This window comes from Malurus melanocephalus, unplaced genomic scaffold, assembly GCF_030028575.1.
Source record: "Malurus melanocephalus ecotype Western Australia unplaced genomic scaffold, MMel_1.1 scaffold_315, whole genome shotgun sequence".
Lineage (NCBI taxonomy): Eukaryota > Metazoa > Chordata > Aves > Passeriformes > Maluridae > Malurus > Malurus melanocephalus.
In genome coordinates, this window is record NW_026623547.1 from 471,073 (window position 1) to 490,708 (window position 19,636).

The 19,636-nt window shown below is 40.3% G+C and overlaps 1 protein-coding gene across 1 annotated transcript; it reads left to right on the forward strand.

Moving 5' to 3' along the window:
• Nucleotides 1-1,074: 1,074 nt before the first annotated feature.
• Nucleotides 1,075-13,794, forward strand: DAZL (deleted in azoospermia like). Its single transcript, XM_057377431.1, is given in 11 exon segments — nt 1,075-1,152; nt 3,072-3,206; nt 3,520-3,611; nt 4,922-4,973; nt 8,223-8,289; nt 8,615-8,754; nt 10,103-10,183; nt 10,973-11,022; nt 12,052-12,178; nt 12,911-13,009; nt 13,741-13,794. Coding segments are annotated over 11 exon segments (975 nt in total).
• The last annotated feature ends 5,842 nt before the right edge of the window (nt 13,795-19,636 follow it).

Here is a 19,636-nt window from a genome sequence, read left to right on the forward strand (position 1 = left end):
CGCCGCCATGTGGCGAAGGAAAAAGGGAGTGTTAGCGACCGGAGAGGGTGTGGCCTCTTCCGTTCCATCCCCCTATGAGGCTATTTAAGGAGAACGGGAATCTCCGAACCCGTCTYGATCCGCATCGGGAACTTGACTTTGGGTTCGAAGAAAACCGACTCTCTGCACTTTGTTTTCTCAAAGAAGTTTATATTGGTTTTGCTTAAAAGCGTTATTTATTTTTGAAGTGTCCAGGCGCAGCCTCAGCTCCCGTAAACGATGGTGAGTGAGTGAGGAAGGGGGCCCATGCCCCRTGCTGGGTCGGTGGGAAGTGGGATGATGGGGGTGTTTAAACGCTGAGCCGTCGGGCGGCTGTGTGTTGGATGATGTGTCTTGGTGGGACACCCCGCGGGCAGCGAAGGGGAGAGCGGAGTAGTAAMTTCTTTGGGTTATTCTTGGGATGAGATATGGGAATGCCCATAGCCCGAGTAGCGTCGCCTTGTAACGCGATTAGGGGGCAGAACCCTTGAGGGCTGCTAGCATTTTAACTATCATAAAGATTTTAAAATTTTACGAGGGGAGCGTTTAATGTCAAAGAGGGAATACCGCAACTGTCAGGCCAGGCACTTGTGCGAGGGAACGTGTGGCTCGGAGCCGTCGGCGTTACGGTCTGTTGAAGGCTGGGCGACGGAAGACGCTTCACACCCATGGGCGGCCATTTAGTGGCGGYCGCAACATGGCTCCGTGCTGCAACATGGCGCCGTTCCGCTGGGCCGCCCTTCCACCTGCCCGTGGCGGCTGTACCCGCTGCGCGTAGGGTCCGGCAGGAACCCTTGTCGGGGGCGAACRGCTTCCATTGCCCTGAGCGCCAAACCTGCCTGCCCACGCCCCGTCGGCGCCGGGCAGCCGAGGTGTGAGGCTGTAAAATGGCGGCCGTTGGTGGAGGCGCGGCGCACGGCGGCCCACGAGCGGCGCCTCACTCGCCCGAGGGTGCCCGGCCCGGCGTCCCTCAGCCGGCAGAGCCGAGGCCCGGCGTCGCCCGGAGCGCTGCGGGCGCTGTGCGGGCAGCGGGAGCTGAGCTCGGCTCCTAACAGCATGCTGCTTGCTGTTTGTTCTTTCTATTTGAGAAACGTGATTTGCGACTGTAGCGCTGACGCTGCAAACACTATACGAGTAAGGTGGTGCGGCTTTTTTTTTTTTTTTTTTTTTTTTTTTTTTTTTTTTTTTTTTTTTTTTTTTTTTCTTTTTTTTTCCAGTACAGGGAAAGTTACGCCTCGTAAGTGGCTAGCGTGCAGTGCTTGGCCGAGGGCTCCACTTAGTGCCCAGCGGGAAGGCTGCGACGCCAGCCGTGTTCTTGCCTCAGGCAGTGGCGCTGTCATGGAGACTGCCCTCGGAGTCCGCGCAGCGGGACACGGGTCACAGGGGTTAAATGTTCCAATTTAAAAAAAAAAAAAGAAGTAATGCTTTAATCAAAATGCGTGTCGAGGCCAGGGTGAAGCCTGAGAAATTGCGGGCTTGTGTGGCCAGGAAAAAAGCGAAGGTTTTCCTCTCCTGGATGAGTATAAAACTGAGTGATGTTTGCAAAACATTTGGGTGGGTAGGTATGTATTTCCATCACCTGGCCCCAACGATAGTGCTTTTGCACATTTTCTTTCACGAAAAGTCTTTAACTAGCTTCACGAGTTCTGTAAGGAAGACCTTATTCCAGTTTCTCTGCATCAGTTTAAACATGCTTGATGGAATAATAGCAGACTGATTAATGCTGTCTTTCAACGAGAAAAAAAAACAGCTGTAAATTCCGGTAATAGGAAAAACTGAATAAACCCTAATATTCCTGACATCCAGAAATTGGATTTCAAAGCTACTTCATGCGATAAGACAAATCACACTCCTTTTAGGATAATTTTAAAGGGTTGAGTCACTTCAGCTGATGCTGTAATTCTACTATAATAAATTAATCACTGACAGGATTTCCCACTTGAAAACTTAAAGTTGTTTAGGCTTTGGACAATGATTCAGTGGCAGTGTGAGTTCTTTGCCCATAGTCTATGTAGAAGTACAGTCATTTATGTAGTGCTATGTTGATAAAATAATTTGGGTTTAGATTAGTATTTTTTTAAATTGGCAAAATTTTTGCATCATAGTACTAAAGATTTGAAAAGTGACTTTGAAGGGAGATTTTTCTCTCTTGTCTTTGTACCAGGAGACTTACTACTATGCATTTTTCTTCTCCTTTTCAGGTTTTAAGAAATACGTATATTAATAAATCTTTGTTTTGATGTTGAACAACTTGCCAGAATGCCTAAGTAGTCTGTGTATTTTTTCTTCCAGCTACTTAATGTGTAAGAGTGTTAAGTTAGTTAATTTTCTTTAAATATTCTGTTCTGCATCATTAGTTTGAGACACGAACACTGCACTTCCATGGCAGCCAAGGCCGTGTGTGACAGGTGTACTAGCWGTATCTGTTCCTACCAGCTTTCTGGTGCTGGTTCTGGCCCTTACTGAGTGCATCTGCTGAGAGCACAGTTTCCTGTTCCAGGCTGCCAGAGAGCTTGCACAGCAAAGTGAATGCTGCTTCTAGCTTGGTTCGCTGAAACATGCAGAAAGAAGGAAGTAGAAACAAGTTACATCAACATAAGGGTGCTGTGGAGTTGCTGTCCCAGGTTTCAGTTCAAATGCTCTTTAGCTGGATATGCAGCCAAACAATAGCAGAGTACCACTTGGATGGAAAAGCTGCTCATTTAATGTTAATTTTCCWGCTGAATTCTGTTGAGCCACTTTAATTTTACCTGACAAACCTTCGAACTTGTGCAAGAGCAGGTGCAGCAGAAGAGATGGGGMAAACCCTGGTAGTAGCAGCACTGGTCACAAAGCTTGATAGAGTATGGTGGGACTAATTAAAGTAGTTTAGACTAGATTTAGATAATAATTTTTAAAACTTCTTGGAATAATTTTTTTTTCTCAATGAATGTTTCATTTGTGCTATTGAAACTCCTTGTCCCATGATATTTCTGTAGGAAGCTGCAGGTATTCTGGTGTCTTAARGTGGAATATAGTTGACTAAAATAAGTATTCCTATTGAAATACCTCAGGCAGCTCATGTGGAAACCCAGTGTTCAACTGCCTCGGAGAGCAGCACCTATTCAGCAACAGTCAGTCAAGGCTATGTTTTACCAGAAGGAAAAATCATGCCAAACACAGTCTTCGTTGGTGGAATTGACATAAAGGTATTTATATACTTCTAATTGTTTAGCATGTGTGTAGGGTACTTCTCTGGAAAGAAAATGGAAATTAAACTTCTGGTTTTGTRTGGATTTTTTTTGCTTGTTTGTAATGCTGGGGTTTTTTTTCTTTATGTGCGCATTTGCCAATCTCAAGGTATTGAAATGTCTTTGGAGAATTCAGGAGCATGTCTTCCAGAAAAAACCTTTAGTTCTTATGGTGGTGGAACATGGGTTTTAATAATGGTACTGTCTTCTTTACATCAGTTTTAAGCAGTTAAGTGTGCTTGAAGACATTTAAGACCTTGTTTTCTTTTAGATGAATGAAGCAGAAATTCGTAGTGTCTTTGAACAATATGGTACTGTGAAGGAGGTGAAAGTCATCACTGACAGAACTGGTGTTTCGAAGGGGTGAGTAGAATATGAGTGGCTGCTTTAAGTTGCTGCTTATGTTGATGTAATTGTGTAATAGGTGATATGAGTAAATAATTAGCAACACACTTGACATGCGTAAACTTTATTACCAGTTGCAGTTTTCTATTGTGGTGAATTTACACTGWGAACCCTGTGAATCTATTGCCTGTRACTAAATCTGTATAATCTTAGAATAGCCCARTTTTTCTGGCTTCAGTCTCTCTGATCAGGGGAAAGAAGCTCTTTGTCACTTAACCATTGGAAATAAAGCTTAACTTGTGTGATGCTTTCACAGCCAATTATTTTGTAGGGCTTTTCTCATGGGTAGAGTAGTAAAAAATCTGAAGACAGTTCGGAATGGTTAAGAGAAGTAAAATGATTTATTCAGTGTAATGGGTCTGCACTCTTTTGACACTTGGAAACAAGTTCTAGAGTAAAACAGCCCAAACTTTCTTGACTGAAGGGGGAAACTTAAGTAGGTGAACAAAGCTGAAACTGGGGAAATTCACTTTGGATGTATAGAATAATTCTGGATTACTGTGGTGAAACCCTTAGATAGGAAGATCCTTACCCTGTTAAATTCTGGGGAAGTGATGCCAGTTTTGAGGTTATCCCTCCTCTGAGAGGGAGACCATACYCTTTTGAGGTTCCTTCCAGCCCAGTTTTTCTAAGGTCCTGTGTATAGATTCAATGTCACATATTTTTTCTTCAACATGGAAATCTTTTTCTCATATCCCTTGCKAGTCCTCAAAGTGCAATTAGCCAGTGTATGTTATGAGTTTTGATAGCAAGTTGACTTACTCCATTAATGGACACAATTGTTACCATCATGCTCTGAAATGATCTTAATTGTATAGAMCAGATAAACTAGGAGGCAGTGAAATTATAAATTAAAAAATCTCTTCAAGAATTGCTTCCTCCAYTGGTGTCACTGTTCTATAATGCCTGCTTTCATTCAGACCTCTGTAGTAAGTACAAAATTTGATAATAAGTCAGATCTTACTTAATTTTAACTTTCTGAGTTGCCAATATCAACAGCAGTACTCATTTTGARTAGTTAAATGGCAAAATAGCCTTTATTTCTATTTCATGTTCCAAAATCTGGCATTTAGTTTCTTTCATCTGGCCCAGTAGTAGATACTGTTAATTAGCAGTAAATACATTTTAGGCTGAATCCTAAACTAATATCCTAGTTKATAATTTTGATGTGCAGTATACCTGGCATGTTGTTCACTGGTCTTGTTCAAAAGAATTCAGTTAACARTAAAATAAAACTGATTATGGAATAGTCTGTCCTTCCTTTTTAGGTATGGCTTTGTGTCTTTCCTTGAAAATGTGGATGTTCAGAAGATAGTTGAGGTAAGCTCTTTGTCTAAATTATTTGAAAAAGTTGATTTATGAAGGCTAGAGACRAATTCGGGGAAGCCAAGTGACATCCCTGTAGACTTAAGTTAGGACACAGAAAGTCGAGGGCTGCCCAAGGAGTAAGCTTTGTAAAAKGTAAACTGGTGGTAAAATCTTCTTGTATTTGCTTAAGTAAAAAACCAGATTAGTTTTCAGGTAATTAATTTTTGCCTAGTGTGGTCGAACAGCTCATGTAATTTTGTATCTGCTTGTTGTCATTTGTTTGCCTGCTTGCTTTTTTTTTGTAGTGGGTGGTTGTTATAGAACCCTTGTGCTTAYGGCAGAATTGTAGACATTTAGCTATTGGCATGTTTTGGTTTACGATTAATTAAATTGGGACACTAAAATTAATCTTCCATTTAGGTTAAGCAATCCCTTTCTATCAATAAGGCGTGAATATGGCTAGATACAAGTGAAAAAATAACAGTTTTTAATGAAGGAGTAAATAGCAACTGGCAAAAAATAACAGCAATAGTCAGTAGTTACAAAGTTGCTGAAATCTGCTGGACTCCCAGGGAACAAGGAGAAACTTAAAATGGAGGAGTGGCACCTCCCCCAAAATGTGGCRTCTGCAAGCTGACCGACTGTGTGGCTCCCTGCAGTAACAAAGGGAAAATGGTGACAAGTCCTCCCCCCTTTTTGTCTGTCCATCGACAAATGCATTCTAGCATCTGGTACTCTGTCAAGGGCTAGAACTCAGGGAGGGAATTTGCCTTCCTCTCAGCAGCAGATAGCCAGGCAAAGCGAGGCACCTGGGCTAGCGTGGCTCTGCCTTCTCTTCTGCAGGGCTGCTCCATGGTGGCTGTAGATAGGCAGTTCTGAAATTCACCTAGAGACAGTCCCAAGATTCAAGAGAGAATGAAAGAGAAGGGACAAAAGCCCCCAAACCAGAGCCTCTGTTTTGAGCAAACACCATGAGGCAAGAGAGAGTGCTCTCCCTGTTTGCGCCAGCTTTTAAAAGGCTAGGGCACCCTTCCCACGCTGCCCCATGATTCTGCTTTCTGGCTCCAGGGTCTTAAGAGACAGTAGGAATTTTGGGCACAGATACATGTAATACAATAACATTTTGGATTACCCAGGGCGTGGGAATAATAGTAGGCAGGGTTTTATGTCTCAGTAGTTAAGATACGTTTCTCTTGCAGTATTTGTGCATTTGGATGTTACCTGGAGTACAAGTATTCTGTAAGTCTCTTAGACTGCGTTGCAGCTATTCCCATGTCATCATATGGTTTTATTATAGTTAACACAGGAGATAAAAGGGTAGAACTGTTACAGCCTTTCTGATGTTGGCATTTGGTATCAGAGAGATTTTAAATCTCAGTTTTTATAGCCAAATCAGTTACTTGGTTCTGATAGATGTCAGCAGGTCACAAACCACTGACAAAGCTTTTTATTTTACCTTTTTCTCCCCAAATTGAATACAGTAACTGTTAAAATATCATGTATTGAAATACTTGCCTCTTTATACTCTTTGCCTCAGAAAAGTCCTGTGTCTCTGGTGGATGAACAGTTTYTCATTTGCTTCTGAAGCTTTTAGGGAAGTAGATCAGAAAAACAAAACCAGATAGGTGTGCCAGGCACAAACATAATGTTCTCTGATGTGCAGACAAGTTTACTGGCTATCCAGCTCTGTAAGTGGGAAGAGAACGTGTTTGAATGAAATGGAGAGTAGTGAAACCCCAGCAGGAGTTCCTTGATTCTCATCAAATAATTTCAAAAGCTTGCTGTTCTTTAATGGTATTATAACAGAAATACACTGTGACCACTGTACTGAGCAACAGACTTCATCTGAAACACCTTTTTCTTTTTACCGTGGATTACATTTATTGTGCAACATCAGTTGCTTGCTCTGAAGTAACAATTTCTGTGGAGACCTCTTGAGCAGCATTGACATTGGAGCCATGTACGTTGCTGATTGTCTGTGTGTGTTTCTTCAAAACTGGAGCCTGCAGTGTTCCTCTATTAATGTAGTACTCAGTGATGTGACTTTGTATACCAGAGGTCTTGGAAGACCTAGAGGCATATAGTGGATTTTCTTTGCAGTGCACATTTCAGGTCTGCAGGCAGTATAAATTAMTAGCAAGTGAGGAAGAAGCACATTCAGATAGAAATCAACTTAAAAAACCTGTTGGCTTTTGGAGGGGCTAGAAGAAAGGAAGAAATGAACACTGGTGTTTTAGAGCACAAATTGTAAGCAAAGGTTACTGCACTAAATCACTTCAGGCCTTATCTGCACTGAGTGGTCACGGTGTTTTCTGTAAATGAACAAGASAGAGGCACTCTTTGGCTGAAACTACTCTTGATGCCTGTGTTCATCTGCCTGGCTTTGTAGCCTTGTTCGGCCTTGGCAGTATTTTTCTTCTGCTTTAGCTCTGTAACTGCACTCTGATCCAGCATGAATCTGCGGTTCAGAACAGAAAGCAGTCTGCTTTGAGGGGAGGCCTGTGTCCCAGGAGTTCTCATTGTTGAGATGGAAAAGGTGATTGCATGATTCTGGGCACAACAGAATTGCAGGATTAATTAAAAAATGCCCAAAATGACCCAACCAAATGATACCTCCCCCTGAAGAAAAAAAAAATCCACCTGCCAAACTAGTCAGGATATTGCATCTTTTTATATCGTTAGATTTCTACTTATTTCTACAGGCAACAGTAAAGTTGCTGTTGTCTGTTCAAAGCACTTTCTTTATCAGAAATGGGAGAAAATTGCAAAGCCACATATTTTCTTCTGTAGCAGGTGAGTTTGTGGAGTTGCATGTAAACTAGACAGACTGTCTGCAGCCAATACTGGCATTAATACTTCATATGAAATTATGCTAATAGAGCTAAACCAAAAGTCTTTCACTAGAAACCTCCTCTTGCATTAATACTCTTTATTGAGACAAGAATAGTGGAAACCTGTATGTATAAAACCGCAGGGGTGACAGTTACTGATACATAGTTGCAAACTCCTGGTAGTGTGTGTTGCTATTAGGTCAAACGATACATAATTTTGGAGGGTCGGCGGGTCGGCAGATGGCTGTGCTGAGGGCGCCACAGGAAATGAGAGGCAAAAGACATAAGGTGTTGAGGGAGTAGACTGGAGTCTTGTTAAACCTTTATGAGAGTTGTACTATGGTGTAGAAGCAGAGTCCAGTCTATTTAAAATCCCACAAACCACTCACCTTGCTGATTCCCATCTTACAGAGAATAACCTGTCTTTCAGTCTCAGATCAACTTCCATGGTAAAAAGCTGAAACTGGGGCCAGCAATCAGAAAACAACAAAACTTAAGTAAGTACATCTAAATAAATTTGTTCATGTTGCAGGTATTATGATAACATGTTTTTTTCTTAATTTTACATGAGTATCCATGCAAATACTTACCTGATGCAATATGCATATTTCAGTTAAACCCCAGTTCTGGCTTCTATGACTTAATTTGTRTAATGTTGTTTTAATAATGAAACTCAGGGTGGTAGCACAGTACAATACAGTTAATATTGAGTTTAATTCAAGAATCAAGACCCCTGAGGTTTTTTCAGCTTGAATTCTGATTCGTAATGAAATAACATGTGATAATGTTTCAATACTGTTTTTTTATTTGCTTCCAAATAAGATTCCTGTGTGCATCCCAGACGATTAGTTGTTGGTCCGCCTGCACCACAGTTTCAGAGTGTGTGGAGTAACCAGACTATGGAGATTCAGCCATACGTGCAGCCTCCACCTGTAATGAACCCAGTAACACCCTATGTTCAGGTAAGACTGCTCATGATACTGACTTTGAATAATAATGACGTATTTTTAAAGATGCAAGCACATACAACTTCTTGAGTATGTACTGAGATTCCAGTCTGATCTTACCTACCTGTTTTCATATTACTTTCCCTCAAAAGAAGCACCCCAACCTCAAACCACTTCAAAGGAATGCCAGCAAATTTAACAAATTGATTTAGTGATGTTATGTCTATATAAAACAAGAGAGAGATACCCTTTAAGAATGAGAAGTGTTGGAAGTGGAGGGGAGATTGAATTATTTTGAAATTAAGTGTTCTTATTGTCTGTCACAGATGCACTTCACAAAACAAATGTATCCAGATATTTACTGTGTTGCTGTCCTGCATAAATGTATTTTTGTAAACTAAGTATGGAATCAGAAGTTGTCTCTGGTTCTTTTCTCTCCTCCTAGCCAAACATATCCTTGTTTTTGAACTGCTGTTACGTTATAGGAACAGTGTATTGCAGCATCTGCTATTAATAGCCATGACCAACACAGTATGGCCTGCGGGACATCACTGTACTGATACTTCAGATAAGCATTCCTACTGAGATGTGAGGGCAGGGCTTCTGGCCTGGATRTGAGTCCTGTGCTGTGAATGGACCAGATCAGGCTCTCTTACTGCATCAGCCTGTCTGATATGGCCGTGCAACAGGGCAGTACTAGCTACAAGCTGATCCCATTTWGTATATTTTAAGCAAAGAGGAAGAGCAAAATTGCAGAACTACTTCCATGCAAGGCAAGGAGCTTGATCATAGTATTCTTGCTTGCTGATTCTCTGAGTTTATTAATTTAAGAGAGTTAATTCTGTTAAATGCTGGAGTTCTCTTAAATGTGCCTTTAACTATTCTCTGAAGAAGCTGAGAAAGTTGCAGGTTAACTGTCAGAGTACTTACAGGGAAGAAACACTAGGAAATCATCTTAATTGGAGTACTTAGCTTGCTTTGCCTTCTAAAAACTGGTCCTTCAGACTGTACTCCAATATTACATCGTAGTTAGTCTACTTCAGATCTAATTCTCAAAGTTTATGTCATGACTTGCACTTCTGAAATTTGTTAAAAGATCAGTTGCAAGCAGGTAGGAGATTTTAGATGTATAAGACACTTGGAATCCCACTTTGTAGACATAATTAGTGCCTGAAGTGCTGAAGCAAGCTCTGTGGGAAATCTTAAGGGTTGCTTTTAAATAGTGAGTCTAGTCTGCATTGGAATTGAAATAACAATGTAACTACATACTTGTAAAAATATGTTCTTGGCTAATACCTCTACAAATACCATGCTTGTATCTTGCTTCATACGTGCAGTTTTTTAAAAAAAGCTTTGTTTGCAGCCCTATCCATACAATCCATCACCAGCTGTAATGGTAAAGCCGCAAGTTCCCGTAGGCTATCAACCGACTTACGGCTATCAGGTATGTAAAGTTTTAGTRGAAGCAGAAAGGCTGTTTGGTACCTGACAAAACTAGAATGTAGTGTTAACTGTGGTCTGATCTTTCTGTGTTTCTTTTTCTTTGAATTCTATTTTCTTTCAGTTCTTCACAACTACTGAAGTAAAAACAAAATAGTGATGAAAACTCTAGAGTAACTCATCATACTGTTTTCTTTTTTTTTATAGTTTCRTTATGTTTTTTTCTTAAATATGCACTGGTAAAACAACTTCAAAATTAGAAAAAAGTACATACATTAGTAGTACTTCCTCTTSTGGGAAGGAGCTTTGCATTTGTACGTGGTGTGGTGTGGGGTGTTAGGTAGTTGGAATCAGTCTTATCAGATGATACAATGTGGGATTTATGTAGAGGGGGGATGTGTTCTTGCGCTATCAAAACATCAGAGAAGGTGCTTAGTTGATAGTGGGATTTGAACTCAGAAGTGAAATACGTGGCTAAGTTTTGTTACTGAAACTAAACTAGAAGTAACTTGAAACAACTACAGGTTTGAGATTTGTTCTTGGTGTAACTCCTGTGATTTCCCTTATTTTTCTCATATTTAGAAATCCTGTTTCTAGTTTTTTTAAATTTGGAATGAGAACAAGGAGATAGTTGAATAAAATAAGGTGTTTTGCTGGATGTAAGACTATAGACTATTTAGTGAAAAATCCAGATGTGGTGGTGGAAAAATCCAGTGGTGCTCCTGCAGAGCAGTTACTTGTCTGTGTTGGAAATGAATGAATAAAAAGTGGTTCTTGCCCATTTTTTTTTAAGCCTCAAACACAGTGGCATGCTGGGGATCAAAGAAATTACTTTATGCCTCCATCTCAGGTCAGTCTACAAAGTTAAACTTCTGAAACTGTCTTCTTAATCAGCACATTGTTTTTACAGCTCGATGCTTAAAAAAATCAGTCTGTTTGTTGTCTAGATCAGTGTAATCTGGGCTATACAAATGAGTAATTGCTGATAAGATTATGTAGTTGTTTAGAAATTCTATTGATGTGGTGCTTTTTGAGTTACATGGAAGCACAGATCTGCCTGTTTTTTGGCATTATTATGCATGTTCTGGTCAAAGAACTCTAGAATTTTAACCTAAATTGAGTTGGTTTTTCAGGAAAAGTTGAAGGAAAAATAAGTTGTGACCTSATATACTATTTTTTTTTAAATTTGAAAAGTCACAGTGTTTTTTGCAAATACTGATGAAACATTTGGCTCCTTCCAACAGGTTTTTAAAGTTATTTCCTAGGCTGCTACAAACTGTAGATGGTGCTGCTGGCTTCTGAAAAAAAATTCTTGTGTTCTGTGATTTTATATGAGTAACATCCATGAGAAAGGGGGAAAAATACTTGTGTTTATCAGTGTTAGAATTTGAACTTGCTTCCTGGGCATATTTGTGTTTTTTAGGTATGTTTGTTGACTGCAGTTTTATTGTTTTAAAGCTGTAATATATAATTTTACTCTGAAYGGTATTATTTTTCTGTAAGATGCCAGATGTTACTGAAATATTGATTATTAATGATGAAATAATTTTTGTTGACAGCATCCATGAATGTGGTACAGCCATAGTATATTACTTACCAATCTTCTATCATTGAATTGTTATATTTTTAGAGTAGGTGTGCATGGGGGTTTCATTGTTAGATGTTCCAAGCTTGATGATATGAATTGTTCTAGAACTCTCAGTTAAGCAACTTTAAGTATCATTTCTTAAGTGTCTTAATAAAATAGATCATGATACAATATTTCCCCCACTCATGAAATTTTTATCAAAAGTGCAAAAGTTGGCAGTGTTTATGGATAGATGAGGATCAATGACAACATAACTGTGCATGTTTTCCCAGTGTTACCGAAACATTGTAATATTAAAAACCTCTACAGTTTTATTCTTCAGTAAACTATTACGGCAATGAGGAACAAACATTTATGCAGACGGAATGTAGTGTTCCAGAGCCCACACAGTTGCCTAACAGCCCAAAAAAGGTAAGTGCTTCTCAAAACTTCAGTGTTCTTTATCCTAAAAGCTATTCCCAGAAAGTTGCACAAGGGTTATGTAGCTTTGTCAGGGGCCTTGGAGAAATACCCTAGAAATTAAGGTTATAGTTGCTACTTTCTGCCAGTTGTGTAGTCCAATGTATCTGATTTCTTCGTACAACTTCAAAAGTCTCACATTTCCTTGAAACTGTTAGTGTTTGTTTGCAGTGCTGAGGGCTGGATAAAATATCTATTCTACTTAGATTAAGTCTACTGACACGACTGCCTAATCTGTGGAAATTCCAGGGAAAATTACAGGTACTAAAAAAGCAGACTARACAGCACTGCCTGCTGTCTTAAATAGATTTATTTTAAGCTTCAAACATCTAAGCTGGTAACTTTCTCCCTTTCTGCCTGTTTCGTGAAAGGTGGCCCCAAATTAGCCCACAGTTGGCTCTGAATTCGGTTTTCTAAAGGAGACTTAATTATTCAGCTGTCAGCCTAATCCACAAGTGCACTGGCATATCACCGATTGTAATTGTTGCATTGTAACACTGGAGAGGGATAATGAGTTACTAATACTAAAGATTAGGGGGGAGAAAAAAATTACAAATACCTGGGGGAACACAAGGCAGTTGAGGAATTTTGAATGCCAAGTAAACCCTGTGACACACCATTATTGCTAGCAAGTAGTGCCTAACGAAGCAAATCAGTATTGATGTACCTGTAACTGTATTTCAGAAGTCTGTGGACAGGGGCATGCAGACAATAATATCTGTTCAGTCTGATCCTGACAGCCAGCTGACAAATGACATTGTATCACAAGAGAACAATGTAAAGGTATGTAATGAAAGCAAAATTAAATCCCTGAAACATAGCTGACCTTCAATATGTTCACCTACAGAATACCATAAGGATGAAAGGATTCCTATCTCTCAATGCCATTTGAATTTTTTCATTGTACATGCTCTGAGATGTGTGCATTTGGCTCTCAGTTGCTTAATGGTGGAAAGAAGTGCTGAAATTTGATTCAGKGGGTTTAATCAGAACAGTGTAAAAAAATGGTTGAACAGTCAACTAACGAGTGATTAGAGCATAGGTCTGGCTAGTCATTTCCCAGTGACATGGATGAAAGCAGTAGGTTCCTCCCTAGTTTCAAAAGAGGATGTTGAGTTTAAACCTTTATAGTCTGTACAGTGAAGCACCTACTGTAGATGGTGCCTAGTTACGCTTTGTCTCTGCTTTAACCAATAAATTGTAGTCCAGGTTGGTAGCTGCTTGTCATTTTTTTGCTGCATGTGCTCCATCTTCATGGAGTTGAATTTTCTGACTACATTCCAATTCTGTAATTTTAGGTTTTTTAATTCTAAGACCTTGCCTTCTTYTGTAGGACAGATACGTGAATTAGGCAGGGGTACTCTGAAATGGGAATGCAGAAGTTGTGTTTTATCAGTTTTGGAGAGGGGTGAATAGAATACAGGGTGCCTGGAGATAGTTTTCATGAAACTTCAGTTGCTTTATTCTGATGAATTGATTTTTTTTTTTTTTCTTGTGTCTTTGTCCCATCCCAGGAGAGTAAGACATACCACTTCAGGAAAGGAAGGACAGTACACAAAAATGTTTGATGAATGAAGACTTCAAAATATCTAAATTAATTAACTAGATGTTACTACGGTTCAGTTTAGCAATACTGAGTGTAACATTTCTCAAAGTTGCTTTAAGTTATGTTTGTGCTCATGTTCTACCTGTTTTGATACTGTTGTTGTTACTTGAGTRGTTCGAAGTTCAAAGTTATAAGAGTTGACAAACTTCAGTGTTACTGTTTGTGTGCTTCCCCTGACAACTGACTGGAATGTGTGAGAGTTTAMATGTTTGCTGTTTGTGGATTTTTCTCTGAGCTTTAAGGTACAGTTTGCATATTACACATGGTTTTTTGTTAACTACAACTTGACTCATACTGACCAGTTAACTCCTGCAGTTAAAAACCGGAAGTAGTTATTTGCCCAAGAGATTGTATTTTAAGACTGAGTTCTTCAAATCAGTGCAAAAGAAGACGAGAAGTTGTAACTGAGCTGAAGCCCTGTAAGTCCTTGTTGCCTTTAGATGACATAATCAATGTGGTTATGTTCATTAATGGTAGTCTATGTACCTGCAGTCTTGAGCATCACTATCGTTTTTGGGTAAGTAATGAAGAGAATCCTACAAATCCTGTAACTTAAAATGCAAGAATGTTACTATCTGTATTGGACACTCAGCCAATACAAGATTTTTTACTTAAAAATCTTAGCAATACCTGTATTTTAAAATTCTGAGAAAATACTGCACTTAAATAAGCCTTTGTTAGGTGATGCAAACTGTTAATCAAAGAATACGTGTAACACTGTTTTAATAATCATGTAGATTTTAGTTCTGTATTGTGAAACAATGAATAAATTTTTACTTTTCCTTGGCTTCCTAAATTTGTGGTGTGACAAAACTAAATAATAACTTGTTAATGCTGTTAAAAACATACTATCCTGTGTGAGATTTGAAGTTACTATAAATTTGTAGTGACARACTTTCATTTTGTGTGGATACTAGCTGAAGTTTTAAAAGAGGAGAATTGAGAACTGTATTCAGTCTTGTATGTTTGTTCCTAGCCTGCTTTTTTTCCTCCTACTCGGACATCTCAATCTCTCCAGACAGTAAAAGAAAATTATGCCTCTCTTGTTAAGGATGTATGCATCAGGTTGTTTAGGACTAGTTAAACATGTTCTGTTTCAGATTTCCAGAAGGTTTAGAGGTAGTAATGGCTAGGCAAAGACTTTCCCAGAAATAGAGGTTAGCAAAATATGTAGAAGGGAACTGGAATATGTAGGGGAATATGGCTAGAGCAAATGTCCAAGGACTCAGGAGTGTGCTCTGTAAAACTTCATTGAAGGGTGGGGGAGAATGGTACAAAATGGGATAAAGTGGCTCAAAAAATTATGATCAATGTTCTGATAGCATAAATTGACCTGGAAAAAGCAAAGCCCCTGCCAGTTTCTCTACTCACTGTTTCATGTCCCTGAAGACAGTATTAAGTGTTCCCATGACATTGATTTGCCATGTTTTTCTCAGATTGCTGTTTTAAAGATAGTGGCGTGAGTATGCTTATCTACTGTGTTACCAGCCTTTTTTGCAAGGGTTTTTCTAGTCTTGAATCGGGACCCTGCCCTTTCCAGCTTTAGTTCCTAAAYAGCCCTACATGTGCTTTCAAAGCTGTGATGTCAATTTATTGATAAAAGTAGTTGCAACTGCAGATTTCTTCTTGGCTTAAASTTTAAGCCAAGGTTGGCTTGGTTGCCCCAGGCCCTACCTGAGTCTTTCTCCTGTAGCTCCAACAAAATGTCAAGTGCCCTATGCCTAGCTCTCTTATTGAAGAGTGCCACCACCAAGATATTAAACCAGAAGATACCTAGACAGAATGCATGTTTTCTGTTTATTTGACTTGAGTGTTATGCACAGGAATATCTGTTAAGCAAGTTGATTGTACAATGTGTTTAAAATGGTGGTACTAGATTATTAAATGTAGGGTTTATCACAGGGAAAGACATAGCCAAGGCGTAGCAGATAGTAGTGAGCCTTTGTGGATCTGCGTTTGCTTGCATACCGCATACATTCCCTGAGAGACTCTAAAGCTCTGAGTGTACTTTAGGTATTACCACAGCTCTTTCTGAAAATAAACGGTTGCTTAGACAAGATAGAAAAATACAATGCTTGCATTTGATAGGTAGTCTAGAGCTATGTCACTTGGTTTGTTTTATGGTTCTTTCCTAAAGTGGCCCAGTTTGCTGTTTGATGGCCTTTTCATATCTTTTTACACACTTTACCACCTGACAGGATTACTCTTGGAATGAAATGGCCAGTCAGATGGTATTCTTGGATCTCCATTGGAATGATTGTCAGACACTAATTCCATGTCAAAGTGGAAATAGTTTTTTCCTTCTAGGTATTTGTGCTAAAAAGTTGCTAAACTATCTTTAGGTGATGTGGTCCTTTATTGCTACAAAGAAAAGGGTTTTCTTTGGTATGCATTACTGAGAGATTTTTGAAGTCCTCTAACAGATGTACAATCTGTGTTCCTTGCAAGAATTACTTTGTGGGACCAGTATTTTAGGATAGATACATAATTTAAGAGCTTTAATGTCTGCCACTTGTAATGTTGCTAAGAAAGTTTTTAAAAAACTGATACTGGCCATTAAGAAAATTGAAATTTCTTGAGGTGGCGTATGCATCTCAAAAATCCTTTAAGTGACTTTAGAACCAAGATGGATTCTCACTTCCTACTTTATCATTCCTACTCTAAAATTTGGGCTGAACCTGGGGCTACAAATACACATAACTTTTTAGGAAGAAGGCCCGAGTTTAAAAAGGCCTTYGTATTGTCCCAGTGACTGTTTTGGCTTCAGCTTCTGTGGATAAATACAAAGGTGGGTTGTTTTGTTTGGCTGGTTTCTTTTTTTGTTTGTTTTTGTGGGTGGGTGTTTTTTTTGTTTTGTTTTTTTTATTTTGTTCCCCAGGTAATGTGAACTACTGTGTAGTGGTGCTCAAGACAACGATGAAAAAGGGTTTTTGCTCCTTTACCTTAAAGTGAGACTGTAGAAAGTACAGTAATKAGGGCAGGATTTATATTTATAAACATTGCTGTAGAATATTTATACTCCTAGTCCTAAAACAGTTACTGTGTGGACAGTAGTCAAAAAAGGTGCATGCTATAAATATATTTCTGATGTAGTGTGATATTAGCAGTACTGCTTACAAGGCAGTACTGATGTGTCAGCAGTTCTCTTCTTGGGCTGTGAGTACCATGCCCTTCAAGCTTCAGTTCACCTTTTCCTGTAAGTAGGTGTTCAAATTTCAGGGTATTGTTTGAACTATTTGGTGTTTATACCAGATGACCCTTAAAGATCCTTTCCACCCCAARCTGCTCTGATTCTGTCAAGGAGTCTGTTTTTCTTTTCCCCTGCCCCATTCAGGATCACTCTGGACTTAACATCTTCAGGCTGTCCTAAGTTTAGAAGAATATTTTGCTGTGTGGTGCCTTTTCTTGGCTAGAACAGACCTAACCAAATCTCCATCATTATTTTGTACTTGTTCCTCTATGCATGAGTGTTCAAGGAGCTACTAAGCTTCTTATAAAGTCCTAGAACAATTTAGGATTAAATTCACCAGTTTCTTTAGAGGTTGTCTTCTTTCCCTGGGAAAGAATTGTGCTTAGAGCTGTACATTGATTTGTGGTCCATTTCATAGGATGGCTTGGGTTGGAAGGGACTCTTGAGGTCATCTGCAATGAGTAGGGATATATTCAACTAAGTGAAGTAATTAAGAGCCCCATCCACTCTGTAAATGGTACCAGGGATGGGACATTACCACCAGGGCAACCTGCTCTGGTGTCTCATGGACCTCATGGGAGAAAATTTCTTCATTCTRTCCAGAATAAATCTGCCACCTTAGTTTAAAACCATTACTTGTCCTATCAAACAGACCCTACTAAAATGTCTCCATCTTTCTTTAGGGGCTCCCTTTCGTACTGGAAGGCACCAATAAAGTCTCACTGGAGCCTTCTCTGGGGTGAACAATCCCAGCACTCTGCCTGTCTTCATAGGAGAAGTGTTCCAGCCCTCTGATCATCTTTATGAGCCTTCTCTGGACCTGGTTCACCAGGKCCATGTTTTTCCTCCAGATGGGGTCTCACCAGAATGGTAGAATTCCCTCCCTTGGGGGGAAAAGTGTTTGGTCTCTGGCAGTTAATAGTCACGCACACAGTGTGTGTAGTCATCCAGTTGTGCAGCCATCCAGTTCTTGGCATCAGCTGGCTTATTACTCCTGATCATAAGGAGCAGTTAAATTACCAGAATGGGATTAGTGGCTCCTCTGCGTTACAAAAGGATAAATGGTGCCATGTATAAAACATGTAAAGGGGATCCTACATATATATGGTGGAGTAATGATGTAGAAATGTGTTGTGAACACACTTCAATCTCTTTGGAGGACAGTGAAGCCAGGAATAGAGGAGGAATTGCTCAGAGGGCATATAAAGCACGAGTCATTTAGGTTGGAATGGAGTTTTGAGCTCAAGTTCAGTCTGTTAGCAGTGTTTGTTTATTGTGGGACTTAGACTAAGTGCCACATCTACACATCTTCTAAATACCTGTAGGAATGGTGACTCCACTTTTTTGGGCAGTCTGTTSCAACACTTGACTGCTCTTTTTTTTGTGAAGAAACTTTTCCAGATACCAGAGCTGAACTTCCCTTGGCACAACCTGAGGCTATTTCTTGTCCTGTAACTTGTTACCTGGAGGACATGGGGACCTACAACCTCCTTTCAGGTAGGTGTAGAGCATGACAGAAGATCTTGTCTGGACCACCTTTTCTCAAGGCAAAATAGCCGCAGCTCCCTCAGCTGCTCCTCATCAGATTTGTGCTCCAGACTCTTCACCAGCTTGGTTGCCCTTCTCTGCACACACTGGTGCCTCGTTTTTCTTCTAGTGAGGGGTCCAAAGGAGCACAGTATTCAAGATGTGGCCTTCCCAGAGTCCAGTAGAGGGAGACAATTGCTTCCCAGAGCTGGCTGGCCATACTTTGTGATAGAAGCCAGGATGCTGTTGGCCACCTGGGAATACTGCTGGCTCATCTTCAGGCAGCCCTGCCTCACTGACTGCCTAACTGCTGTCTTAGACCAGGTGAATCTGACTTTAATTAAAACTAAGCCTCTTGAAGGTCTGCAGTGGGTGTTGATGTGATTTCTGCCCACTGCCCTGAATGTCAAAGTGAAGAAATTCAATGAASTGTGGGTAAATGGTGCGAGTGACTTGGGATTCTCCTATGAAGTGGCTGTGGTTGCTGACTGGGCTTAGCTGCACAGGTCACAGCTCCCTGTGATCCCATCTCATGCCCTTACAGGTAACTGGATCAATGTAGGTATGGCCCCACTCGCATATTGGCATGTCTCACTCAGTACAGTGTCCCTGCAGCTGTAGGCTCTGTGGCTCTGAACCCCTGTGGCAGCTTGCAGTAGAGGTGACCAGCACCATGGGGCACTGGGATGGTCCTTTTCTGCCAGTGCAGTTTTCCAGCYGCTCTTCCCCAAGCCTTTCATGCAATTGTTGTGATTTGAGTGCAGGACCTGGCACTTGGCCTTGTTGAGTCTCATAAAATTGGCCTATCAATYCAGYCTGTCCAGGTCCCTTTGCAGACCCYGCCCTCCTGCAGATCAGCMCTCCTGCCCAAATTCATGTCTGCTGCAACCCAGGGACTTGCACTTGATCTTGTCCAAATCCTTGATAAAGACACTAAACAGAACTGGTCTTAATACTGTGCCCTTGGGAGCCCCACTAGTGACCATCTGGATGTAACTCCCATTTGCCAGCACTCTCTGGGCCTGGTTATCACGAAGATTTTTACCCAGCACAGCATCCACTTGTCTGAGCCATGAGCAGCTTGTTT